Source organism: Hipposideros armiger, unplaced genomic scaffold, assembly GCF_001890085.2.
Source record: "Hipposideros armiger isolate ML-2016 unplaced genomic scaffold, ASM189008v1 scaffold_5, whole genome shotgun sequence".
NCBI classification, from domain to species: Eukaryota; Metazoa; Chordata; class Mammalia; order Chiroptera; family Hipposideridae; genus Hipposideros; species Hipposideros armiger.
The window spans coordinates 40,595-54,235 of NW_017731355.1; the positions used below are offsets into that span (position 1 = coordinate 40,595).

At 38.7% G+C, this 13,641-nt stretch overlaps 1 protein-coding gene across 1 annotated transcript in view; it reads left to right on the forward strand.

Moving 5' to 3' along the window:
* Positions 1 to 13,641, forward strand: part of KCNH5 (potassium voltage-gated channel subfamily H member 5) — a gene marked incomplete at its 5' end in the record, with an annotated part of 236,174 nt that overhangs the window by 36,780 nt on the left and 185,753 nt on the right. Inside the window, one exon of the mRNA XM_019645963.1 lies at positions 1,973 to 2,399. Coding sequence (XP_019501508.1) covers positions 1,973 to 2,399 — 427 coding nt within the window. The remainder of the gene's footprint in view (positions 1 to 1,972; positions 2,400 to 13,641) is intronic.

Sequence of the window (13,641 nt, forward strand, 5' to 3'; positions counted from 1 at the left end):
CCACTTGGCTGGCCCTTTTGTTGTTGTATTTAGAGAAAAGAATTCAGGTAGAAATGACTTTTCTTTGTAGTATTTAAACAGAAGTACAATAGTGTGTTTACAAATTTGAGTTAACTACAGAAAAACATCTATAGCAATACTGTATTTCTTAATTTAACGCTGTTTAAGTTTTTCATGCATTTCATGCATTTTCATGGGTTTCTTTAGAGCAGAAGCAAGACATATTTATCTTAATGTCCCCAAGGGCCCAACTCAGATTCTGGCTTATAGAAGTTCTCGACAAACACTTATTTTTGTTTTTCTTGTTCATGATTACATAGTTTCATTTTTTAGCGCTTTCAAGCACTTTTGAATCTTCTTACCTCTCAACATCTCATGCCACTGAATTATGCCAATTCATCTTCTGAATTTTATCATACTACTCTTTTGATCAGCCTAAAATTCAATATCTTTTTTTGCCTCCCCAGCTGTTCAAGTGAAATGAGAATTTACTTTAAGGCTGCATTTATGCCACAACATTTGAGAGTGGGAATTAAAATAGAGCCAAGCTTAATTAAGGATATCAAAGTTGAAAAAAAACCCCACCTGTCAAGATGCTTCTGTTACCCTTTTACACCCATAAGGTCTCTTATTTCTACTTCTCTTTGTTCTCTCTCTCTCTTTTATTTTTTTATTTTTATTTTTATTTTTTTAGTTGAGCCACCCTGCCACCTGTTGGCAGCTCAGCAGCAGCTCAGTTTGGGCTGCGAATCGACCCTGTTGCTTAGAGCTCACACTCTTGATCAAGCTCTTAACCAGCTGAGCCCCTCAGCTGGCCCTCTCTCTCTCTTTTAAAATTTTATTTTGAAAAATTTCAGTCATATAGAGTATATTATAGCCAAATGCATTTTTAGCCTTTCAAAAGATATAACTGTCAAGAACTTTATGATGCCATAATGAGAGTCTTATAGAGTTACATCTGTTCCACCTCCCTAACCAGTTCCTCTGTGTTGGTCAGAATCAAGCTTAGAGTAAGTTATGTTAGACTCCTTGTCTCCCTTGTGGGAGAGAGAATTAGGAATAAGAAAGTCATGGACTCCATGAGACTTGGAGGTGGTGATGAGATGAGGCCTTCCCTGACCACTCTTTATCTTCCCTCCCTGAATCAGGAATGCATTTATTCTATCTTCCCAGGTGGCATATTAGGTGCTTCCAAAAAAGTAACTATGAGATCTTCATTGATTGAAGATAGTCTATGTTATATTTCCATTTGGATAATGCTACATTTGGAATTTTAAGCGTCTCAACAAAATGATTTTTTTTCCTGCTATTCCCTATGATATGCTTTTTTACAACTATTGATAGAGGATGGTAAGGTTATATATCCATTGGAGGTTTAACTCTTCACTTTCTCAGAGCTCTACAGATTTAGGGCTTGTTGTGACTGTGGCAGGAAGTAGTGGAACCAACAATGACATTTGTCTGCTCTCCCCATTTGTACGGAAATAGTTCCTGTTGGCTTGCCTGTAAGATTAGGATTCCTTTTTCAGACATCCTGCTGTTGATAGCTGTTATAAAGTAAGAAATAAAAATCAATCTTTCAGAGGAAAAGTTTTATAAGAGAAGAAATAAAAAATCTTAACTCATCACCTTATTTCTATACTCTGTATATATATTTGAACAATTTTCTCCTTTGGTTTTTCTCTGTGTTATTTATACTCCCCTTATGAAAATAAATTGGATTTTCCTTAGCTAATGAAAAGTTGTTTTGCCTAATAATTCACAAATATCTAATTTCTGAGTGGGAAGGAATCTGCATTACAAAAAGGTTCTGTATACAGTTTCAACTTTCTTTGTTGACAAAGTCAGAGCTCTATTGTGTGCAAGTGCCTAGCATATAAACGGGTGATCAAGCTCACAAAGGTGAGCCATTGCCCTGTTTCCCTAGCCTTTTCTTTTCTGAAAACATTCTGTTTTCTTTTCTTTCATTCAGGGAATCAGCAGTCTCTTCAGTTCCTTAAAAGTGGTGCGTCTCTTGCGACTGGGGCGTGTTGCTAGGAAATTGGACCATTACCTAGAGTACGGAGCAGCGGTCCTTGTGCTGCTGGTGTGTGTGTTTGGACTAGTCGCCCACTGGCTGGCTTGCATATGGTACAGCATTGGGGACTACGAGGTCATCGATGAAGTCACGAACACCATCCAGATAGACAGTTGGCTCTACCAGCTGGCCTTGAGCATTGGGACTCCGTATCGATACAACACCAGTGCAGGGATATGGGAAGGAGGACCCAGCAAGGATTCACTGTACGTGTCCTCTCTCTACTTTACCATGACAAGCCTTACAACCATAGGATTTGGAAACATAGCTCCTACCACAGACGTGGAGAAGATGTTCTCGGTGGCCATGATGATGGTTGGCTGTAAGTATCTTGGATTTTAACATTTATTTTTATTTATTTATTTTACAAATTATTGTTGTTGGCAGTTTTCCAGGCTCCAAGCTCTGGCAGGATTAAAATGAAACCACTTTGTCTTCAGAAAGGTGTCCAATCCATATCATTTGCATTGGTGTAATTTTTATGCATCCTTAGAAAATAAAAATGCAAAATAATGTATTTTATTTTTTAGAGTGTATTAACACATTTAACACAGTGTCGAAAGAATGACACAAACGTCAGAATAGGAACTCTGTGATTTAATTCTGTTCACAGTGTTGTACCTGGCAGAGCTCTTTCCAAGGGACACCAGCAGCTAGACAGCCAGCATCTGGCACATTCCGTAGGTTTTGTTGGCAGTTGCATTAAATTCCAGAAAAGCAGGCATGATCTGTTGTGAGATGCATAGTTTAGAAAATATTTTACCTAATCATCAAATTCCTTAATCAAAATTCAGGATACAGTTCTTTTACAATTAAGGCTAGTAAAAAAAAAAAAACATTTATCAATCTAATCTCCATCACAAATGCTCTGCAATGGATAGATGCCTGTTTGAGAGACTGTAAGACAGCAAAGACAAGAGTGTCTAGGATGTAACATGCATACCTGAGTACTAAATACCTTGGGGGTGTTCTTGGGAGTACTATGCTCTCTACAGGAGCCCAAGACCCCGAGTTCTACACTCAAACTGAGATGGAATGCCCTCAGAAGACCAGAAAAGTAAGGAAAATACAGAGGTTGCCAAAAAAATGTATGCACATTTTAAGAAAGAAAAAACTATATTAAAATTGTAATAATATACACGATAACAAAAGATGAATACAAGTCACGTTTGACTTCTGCAATTACAAGAGTTGCTCAATGTGGTTACCATCAGTGTAATTTTAATACAGTTTTTCCCTTTCTTAAAATGTGTATACGTTTTTTTGGCATCTTCTGAATATACCAAAGAAGCTGTTATGAAAGACCCTAGGGAGACTTCACCACCATCCACGCCTCCAAGTTGACTTAGATGATTTATCCTAACCTAAATCTTATACCTAAAATAACCTTAAGATCATTGTACTGGAGATATGATTAGTGTTATTAGCATCTGTTAAGTCTTTGGATCATGGTCATTGGTTTTGGGTTTAAGCCACCCTTTTTAAAGTTTCGCATTGCAGAGGTTTGCATTTTGACACTGATGAGAAAGATGCTAGAGCCCAGGAATGTTGGCTGGCCCACAGTGGGTCAATATCTTGGGTTTAGGCAAAGTAGTTTTCAGAGTTCAGGATGTCTGAAAGCTATTGGAACGCCAATGGTAGCAGTTAGGTAGCTTCTGTCCCTCTCTACTCCTTTGTACAAGTAAGTACAGAAACAAGAACTCACAGGTTTTATTTGCTGGTTAAAGGTAATATTTAGTTAGAGAGAGAGTGAGAATTCCAAGTGCTGTTTGATCCTGATGATTAATTAAACTGTTGGCTACACACCAAAATGGTAAGATGTATTAACAAAAAGGTGCTTTATAAATTCAGAAGACACCATTTTGTCAGATGTAGTATTTATTGCTATACTACGTTTAATATTTACATAATGTATTTTTCCTTACACTTGAGCATAGTTAGAGTGTTTTAAAAAAATTATTTTCAAGTAATGATAGATTCATTAGAAGTTGCAAAGATAGTACAGAGAGGGCCTTTGTGCCGTTCACCTTGTTTCCTCTCGTAGTTACATCTTATAAAACTCTAGTACAAAACCATCACTAACATTGGTAAAACATGTGTGTATAGTTCTGTGGTGTTCTAGCACAAGTGTAATTGCTGTAACTACCACTGAAATCAAGATACAGAATTGCTTCATCACCACAAAGATGTCCCTCATGTTACTGCTCTATAGTCACACCCATGCCTTCCTCCAAGCATCTGTAACCCCTGGTAACTATTGATTGTTTTTCATTTCTATAATGTTTTGATTTTGAGAATGTTATATTCATGGAATCATACAATTTGTGATCTTTTGAAATTATTTTTTTCCACTCAGCATAATCCCCTTGAGATTTAAGTTGTTGAGTATATCAATAGTTTGTTCCTTTTTATTTCTGAGTAGTATTTCATGGTTTGGATATACCACTGTTTAACCATTCTTCTATTGAGGGACATGTTGGTTATTTCCAGTTTTGGGCTATTATAAATAAAACAGCTATGAACTTTCATGTACAGTTTTTTTTTTGTTTGGATGTAAGTTCTCTGTTCTTTAATATAAATACAGCAATGTGATTACTGGGACATATGGTTAAGTATATGTTTAGCTTTCCTTTTAAGAAATTGGCAAACTGTTTTACAGAGTGGAATACTAGCATAGTTAGTTTTTTTACAAGACAATAATAGGAAAATAAAATCTATGTAGAGTTGTAGGACACCAGTATTCATTTTGTTTCTCATGCCCCAAACCTGGAAATTATCCTAGAAACCTATTTTTCTCATGTATTCATAACAAGTTCTGTTGGCCTTACCTTCAGAACACATTTGATTAGTTCTCTCCACTTCCATAGATTATCACCCAAGACCAAATCACCACCATCACTGGCTGGTTCATTGCAGTAACCTCCTATGTGTTCTTTCTGTGTCTACTCTTGTCCCACAATCTCTACTCAGAGTGTCCCTTTTAAAGTAAATTAGATCATACTGTTCCTCTGCTCTAAGCCCTCCAATGTTTTTCAATGCACATAAAATCAAGATTCCCTACTCCCTCAATCAAAGCCTTAATGGTCTGGCCTTTGCCTGCTTCACCTACTTCACTTTCTACCATTCCCACCCTTGCTTATTGTACTCCATCCATGCCAGCCATCTTGCTCTCTCTGTACACATCACGCTGAGTTCTGGCTCAGGGTCTTTGTACTTGCTTTCCCCACTGCTTATAACAGCCTTCCCCTGTAGTATGCCCTGAATTACTGCAGGTCTCCACTCAAATCACCTCTTCAGAAATTCCTCCTAATGCTACTGTACTGTAAAAAACCACCCCGATGCCAACCACCCTTGTTTTCTGCCCTGTAACCTTTTCCTTCTTCATTATACCCACCATGGCCTAAAATCATCTTGACTCTGTTTTTCTTTTCCTTCAGTATGTAAGCTCCATGAGAGTAGGGCCTTTGTCTGCCTTTGTTTGTTTTTGTACACCTAACTTAAGCATGTTAATACCATGCTTAATGTAGATTTGTTGTATAAGTGAAGGAAGTTGAAGAAGTCCCTGCTGGTCGTAGTGAGGATCTCCATCCAGTGAGGCTTCTGATGGAGATACATGCCAGGAAGATGCAGCCTTTGAATTCTGGCCTGATTCCTCTGTGAAAGCCCTGGTGAGCTCACCTATGTTGTCTGCCTTTGGGGGTGTTGTGGCCCCTTTGGCTGGATGGCCCCAACCCTAAGTCTCCCACTAGGCCCAATGATAGGTTCTGAAAGTTTAGTCAGTGGAAGCACTGACAACTCTTTCTCTCACCACTTTTTACCCTTTACCTTCTGAATCTGCCTGTGTTGGAAATTTTCACATGGATTTAGATGAGTTGTCAAAACTTCATTTGGTTCAGAGTTGGTTCCATTCCTCCTCGACTTCATGTATTGCCAATTATATTGCTATATATAAATTTCTTTATTCTCCTTTCCATTTCTTCAGTTCCTGTCTTGATTTCAAGATGAAGACCTGGTCTTAAAGTTGGTACTTTTCCTTTCTGAATTTCCATTATTTCCTTTCAATGTTGCAGCAGGTTTTTTTTTCTGTATATAAACCAATGACATCTGTTGCCTGTTGATTTAAGTTTTCTTTTTATGTCTCTGAATAAATTTTAGTTTCTATAGCCAGAGTGTTGCAAGGAGATGCCTTTTAATTTCCTTCTTAGACCTTGGGTCCTTAGCAATTTCATGGCATCTTTCTTTTCCAACAACCTTAGAAGAAAATAGAAAACTGTCAAGACCCATGAAGTAACGTCCCACAAGTCCAAAATTTATTAGATACACATGCACAAAATATCAACCAAATGTGGCCGTCGCAGCTGTTTGCAATGTTAGTATGATTGTTTCCCCACAATAACACTGAGGGAAACAAAACAAACCACCAGTGTTCTCAGAACCCCATATGTGTTATCAGCCATAGAAATAGCCAGGGATTTAGTGGTGTGGTATGGTGGTGGTGGTGGTGGTGGTGGTGGTGGTGTGTGTGTGTGTGTGTGTGTGTGTGTGTGTGTGTGTGTGTGTGAGAGAGAGAGAGAGAGAGAGAGAGAGAGAGAGGGAGAGACAGGGAGAAAGGGAAGAGGGAGGTAGCAGAAAAGTTTATGCTTTCAGTTGCTAGGGTTCCATGCTAGGCATTTGAGAAATACCACTTGTAACCTTATAACGCAGTAAGTGAGAAAAATGTTTTATCAACAGTTTATTGGAGATACCAACTGCATATATTCTATTGAGAAAAAGAATCGCTACCTGTAAATGATACCCTCTTATTCTGGAGAAAGTCATCTGAAATTTTTGTGCCTTCCAGCAATATTTAGAAATTTCAATGGCAGCAATTTCAGTTCCTAGTTCCTTTCTGAGCCCTATTCTTTTTTTAATGGCCTTTCTTCTCTGACTCCTAGGTTCTCCCCCGCCCCCCGCCTCCTCCAATTCCATATAGACTGAAGGAACACAGTCTCAAGGTTCTCCTTGTTGATATCAGACAAATCTTCAAACAAAATTTATGACTGTGGCCTACCTTCAAATCTAGTCACCTTATATTTCCTTTTGATCCCGTCTGTGTCAACAAGATCCCAGGTGATTCCCCTTACCTGCTACCTAGGAATTTATTAGACTTAAATCCTTTACTCCTACATTTATCCAAAGTGAAGAGTTCTCCTGCGTGGATTCTATTGGGTTGTTGGAAAAGTCATGAGGCATGTTTGCGACAGATGGCACTAGTTCATTTTTGGAAGTACTAGAGTCATTTGCATCTATGTTATTGCTATGTCATTTGACAGCTGACAGTTCTAGCTTCATTCTAAAAGCAAATTGAGCAATTTGGTTGAGTTTTGGAGATTTTACAACAAGTCGAAGATGGAAGACAAACTGTGCATTTTTGCCATATTTTACTGTTTTACTTCCATAAAGGGAAGAACGCGCATCAAGCTTGTGAAAAGTTGCATAAAGTTTATGGTGACAATGCTCTACAAGAATGTCAGTGCCAACGATGGTTCACGAAATTCCGTGCTGGTGATTTTGATCTCAATGATGCCCCTTGGTCAGGGAGGCCCACCGAGGTTGATGACAACAAAATAAAGGCATTGATCGAGTCAAACCCACGTTACATGACATGAGAGATTGCAGAAACATTGAACATCCATCATTCAAGCATTCATGACCACCTGAAGAAGCTGGGATACATAAGCAAGCTCGGTATTTGGGTTCCACGTGAGCTGAAAGAAGTTCATTTGACGGCGCGCATAAACATCTGCAATCTGTTCATTAAACGTGAGGAAAATGATCCTTTTTTGAAACGACTGATAACAGGTGATGAGAAGTAGATTGTTTACAACAATGTAGCGTGCAAGTGGCGTTGGTCCCGACGTGATGGTTCGCCTGAAATGACATCGAAAGCAGACATTCATCAGAGGAAGGTTATGCTCTCTGTGTGGTGGGATTTTATAGGTGTCATGTTTTTCAAGCTCCTACCAAGAAACCAAACAATCAATTTGAATGTGTATTGTTGGCAATTGGACAGTTTGAATGAATCCATTATCCAGAAATGTCCAGAGCTCGTTAATTGTAAAGGAGTTGTGTTCCATCGCAATAATGTGAGGCCACACACAAGTTTGATCACCCATCAAAAATTACTGGAGCTTGGATGGGATGTGTTGCCACACTCACCATACTCGCCTGACCTTGTGCTGTCAGACTTCCACTTGTTTCGCTCTCTTCAAAACTTGCATGGTATAACGTTCAATTCAGATGAGGCTGTAAATCAGCGCCTTGTTCAGTTTTTTGCAAATAAGGACAGGTCCTTCTATGAACAAGGAATTATGAAGCTCACTGAAAGATGGCAAACGGTTAGCTAACAGAATGGGCAATATATCATTGACTGATCTTTGTTCTTTATATAAATAAATGACCTTTGAAAAACATAGACAAAATATGTCATGATTTTTCCGACAACCTAATAGAACTGGAAGGTTGTTTGGATCATAACAACGTAGTGTCTACCACCTTGTATTCTTCACCATAAATTTGTCTTTTCTCAGTTTTGGCATGCTCTGTGTCTCTGGTGAACTTCACAGCTCTGCTAGCAGCCATTGCTACCCAGGGATGGTCAGCCCATTCCTCTGAACCTGTCCATTCATGAACAAACCTGACTACTGGGCTGACATTCACAAAATTCAGTACCAAATGGCTTTTGTGAAAGAGGATAGTATTGCAGTTTATATTTGTAGCAGTTGTGGAAAATAGTATACTTTTTTTTTTTTTTAAGATCAAGATGTGGGTAATCTCTTTGCTGATTTTCTCAGTAAATACTTAATGATGCCTTTCTGAAATAGCTTTTAATCCATTTCATTTTTGTAATCTTATTATTGAGCCCCTAATAATTTTCTTTTTTCCAAAGATTAGCAGACTAACTTTGATTCTATTCAGAAAGCACCTTAGCACACTAATGATTTGTTTTGGTGGTTATAAAAGAAAGGAATATGAGTATGGGATTTTTTTGATATGATTATCCTTTTGTCTTAATGTATTTTTATGACTTCTAAAGATTTATCAAGAAAGCATTTGCTTACTTAGTTCCTTCTACGTTACTAAATAATCACATAAATTATATTTTAGTTTAATCCATCCATTATAAAAAACTACATTTTTGTATCTTTCATTATAATTTTATAAAAAGAAACATATACAATAAAAATATAAATTATGAATAACTTTCAGCCATAAATAATTGTGTCCATAAATTTCTCTTCCTCTCTCTCTCTCTCTCTCTCTCTCTCTATGTATATATATGTGTATATATGTATATATATGTGTATATATGTATATATATGTGTATATATGTGTATATATATGTGTATATATGTATATATAGTTTATTTGCTTTGATTTGTTTCAATACACTATTAAATATTAAATACATTAGTAAACATGTAGACAGCATATTTCAAAGGACTCTAAGGTTGGACTTTGGGTATTTATTTTTATTAAAATCATTTTTACCCTTTCCATTGTTGCTTGCTTAGTTGCTAAATTGAGGCAGCGTGACTCACATGGTATTTGACAGTCAGAATCTGTCTTGGGATGCCATGCTCACTGAGTCTTTAAAAGTAAAACAAAGCAAAACTAAAAGCTATAAATATGAAAATTGCCAAGGTTGACTTGGTAGACAGGAAACCCAGTCATAATTATCCTAATCTGCAATTTTCAAATTGGATGTAATTGATGATAGCTCAGTCTAAAAACTTTCTATAATTGACTGGTATGGTTTATAATGCAGGAGGCAAATGGTTTAGCACATTTAGAAGCATAGCAGGACTATCTGCCAGTGGGATGTGTATGAAGGGATATGTGAACCTCCACGTGGGTGGTTAAGTGCCACTGGGGAGCACTTAGTTACACACTGGTCACTCAGCATCACGCCAAGGAGACTCATGCCACGCCTCATATTCCCTGGCTGATGAGCTCATTTAGCATCCTCTGTGGAGTTCAGACAAAAGCCAAGCTGAGGTTCTGGGCATTGCCCTTACCCTTCTCCACAGGAAAAAGAAATAAATGGAAGGTGGGGAGACCCAGAAATTGGGAGAATATAAAATAAGTGGAGGGCAAAGGCCATGTGACCTTGGCGAGTCTTGGAATCTTTAGATGTTAGTTTTTTTCAGTTGTGAAATGTAGGAGTTGAAATAAATGACTTTTAAGGTCCCTTTCAGGGCTAACATTCTATATATCTAAGATTCTGTCAGCATACTTACGCCATTGTCCACATTGGTCTGGTATTGGAGATGAGGTCAATATGGAAAAGGAAGAGGCACAACTTAAAGATTTTAGGGCTTTTCACATATACTGCATATTTTGTTTTATGGAGAGTAAGATGCATCTTGTATGGAACCTGTTTGGTAAAGAATTAAGAGAGGAGACTTCCAGGGGATATTATCGAGAAAAAAAATATTCTTTTGGAAAGAAAAGTGTTTTTTCACATAGAAATTAGGCAGCCAGGAAGACTGAAAGATGTTTGCCTCAGGGCAGCGAAATGGGGCCAGGGAGAAGTCTGCACACCCTGTCCCTGGGGACGCTGAAGGATGTGTGGCTCAGCGGACATCCAAGCGGGTTTAAAAGTGAGCTGTTACCCTTTTCTGATAGTAAAAAAAGTTCCTCTACAGGTCTTGATATGAGACTTCAGGTGGCTCAGATGCAATATAAAGTTCCATGTTAAATTTTTTCTTGCCCTTGTTCTTGTGGTGTAGGTAGGAGACAGAGTGTGAAAATGCTGATTTTCATTTCTGGTTTTAGTTTTAGCCAGATGGAGAGAGCTTTAAGCTTCATGTTTATTTTGGAAACTGGGTCAATTCTTTGTGCCTGCTTTACCCCTGCTTGTAAAAAAAGAAATTTTCTTCTCTTTAATGAGTTGAGTATCCTTGAGGAAAAATATTTTGTGGAGTCCAAAGTTCAGGGTTATAGGCACCTTTTTCCATGGTTAAGTAGTTTCAGATACATAGCCCAGGAGTTAGAAAAAAAAAAAAAAAGACTATGTGATGCGCAGTTTAGTCCCTGTTTCTTATTCAAAGTAGAACTTATATTTTTTTCAGGAATGTTCTTTTGTACTCGTGTTTCCTTTTAGGCTTAGCCACATTTTCACAAAGCCTCTCAGATTCTGTTAAGGTTGAGTCTTCCCAGAAAACAAGAAACTTTCTTGCTTGCCTCTTAACTAGCCTTGCCTCTTTGCAAGGGCTTGGTCTCTGGAACTACCTTGTGTTCCTGTATCACTCAAAATTATTTAACTTATTCAGCATTGTCCCAGGTTTTCTGGTAGGTGTTGGTATTAGGGAGACAAACTAGATACTTCCTGGCTCTCAGTAAGTTAGTGGTATGGAGAGTGTCAGACAAGAAAGTCATAGAATCATCTCTTTCTCTTCCATTCTCCCATTTCCATCTCCGTCCCTATCCCTGTCTCTCTCCCCATCCGCATCCCCATCTTATCTCTCTTGATACTGTGAGCTCAGAGCTAAGACTATGAACAGGCGAATAGAGAAGTTGGGCTGAACTGTAAGGCTGGTAAGTGCAGGGCCTGTGTCTGTCCTGTTCATCATTGTATATTTACCACAAAGCATTGTGCCTAGTTGGTAGGTGTGCTCATTAAGCATATGTAGAATGAATGAATGAATGAATGAATGAATGAATGAATGAAGTTCATCTAGCTCAGCCTGAGGAATACAGGAAGATTTATAGGGAGAAGTGACTCTTGAGCTCAGAATACAAAAACAAGAAGATAAATGAAACAAGACTTAGGTACTTTCCCAGGTAAAGAGAACATGTGAAAAAAAAACTAGGAATGAAATGGCTTGGCGTTTTTGGGGAACTCCATGTATTTCACATTGGCTTGAGGGGCAAGTAGGTGTGGATGGGGAGGAAGGAAGGAGCCAGGGTGTTAAAAGCCCTGCTTGATAAGGAGTGTGTCTTTTATTCTGAAGGTTGTGGGGTGAATAAGAATTTTGTTCTTCAGTGTGGAAGATGGATCAGAGGAGATAAAGGCTGAGGGCAGAGAATTCAGTTAGGAGGCTGTTGCACTAATTCAGGAAGACCTAAATTAAGGCGGATTTGAATATAGACAATGGTACAGTTTTAGAATTGGCAAAATCTTTTTTTTTTTTTTTTCTGTAGAAGGCCAGATAGTAACTATATTGGGCTTTATGGGCCCTCAGGTCTCTGTTCTGACTACTGACTTCTGCTGTTGTGGTGCTAAAGCAGCCATAGTCATAAATGACCGAGCACAGTTATGTTCCAATACAACTTGACACAGGCAGCAGGCCGGTTCTGGCATTGACCAGCGTGTCCCACAGTCCAGCCTAGACAACAAGGTTTGTGAAAAGACCATGGACTTCAGAGTCAGACAAACCTAGTCTCATTTTTTTCCATTACTTATTAAGATTTTACATCAATTATCTAAACCATTCACTGTAAACGGAAGATAATAGTCCCTACATTGTAGAGTTACTTGGAATACTGAAAAGGAGATTGTATGTAAAGTTCCCGAAAGTTTATTTTTTTTAAGTTGTTATTGGTGAATGGATGAATGTGCCAGATACAGTGGAAGGAAGGTGTTAGAAAGCCTGGTAGGTTTCTGGCTGCCGAGTGAATGACAAAGTTCTTTTCTGAGATTGGAAGAAGGAGCAGATATTACTGGGGGTGGTGGGGTGGTGGTAAGGCAGCTGTTTTTTGGACATGCTGAGTGTGAGGGGCCTGCAGGTCGTTCGGGTGGAAATGTCCATAGATTCGGCAGCTAGAAGTGTGGTTTGGGTTCCGAAGATGTGAGGCACAGAGAGATCTCTTTGGGAGTCACAGTGTAGGGAAAGTAACTGATGTCAAGAACAGTCAGGAGAGAGTCAAAATGAAGCCGGCCGAGAGTGGACACCCGAGGAAGAAGCCACAGAGAGGTTAAGGAGAGAACCCGGAGGCGTAACAGGAAGCGTGGCTCCTGAAGACGTGTGTGCTGCTAGCGAAGGATAAGAGAACTTCAAGAGGAAGGGGAGAGCAGTAAGACAAATGCGATTGCGAGTCAGGAGAGACCTGGCTGGCATTCAGGGGTCATTGGAGACCTTCAACAAGTAGTTTCATTGAGTAGTTGAGGGGGGGTTTGTCTTTATGGGACCTAAAACTTTTTTTCTCTATGTGAGGAAAAAGGATTTTATAAGTAGCCATTAACATAGTGTAGGTAGATTGTGCTTATACGGTATTTTTCATTGCCAGTGTTGCTTCTTTTCTGAATCATCTTTCAGGTTCAATAAAATACTAGGTTGGACAATTAAGTTCATGAATTCTAGAAAAAGTGCTACATACCTCACTGCTGAATATCACTACAGTCACCTTCGAAGTACTCCCCTTGGGAAGCTGTGCACCAACACCAGTGCCTAGTCCACCCTTCAAAGCAATTTTGGAACTCTTTTTTCTGGAATGGCCATCAGAGCTGTCATCGTATTACCCTTGATGTCCTGAATGTCATCAAAATGTCTTCCTTTCAATATTTCCTTTATCTTCGGGTA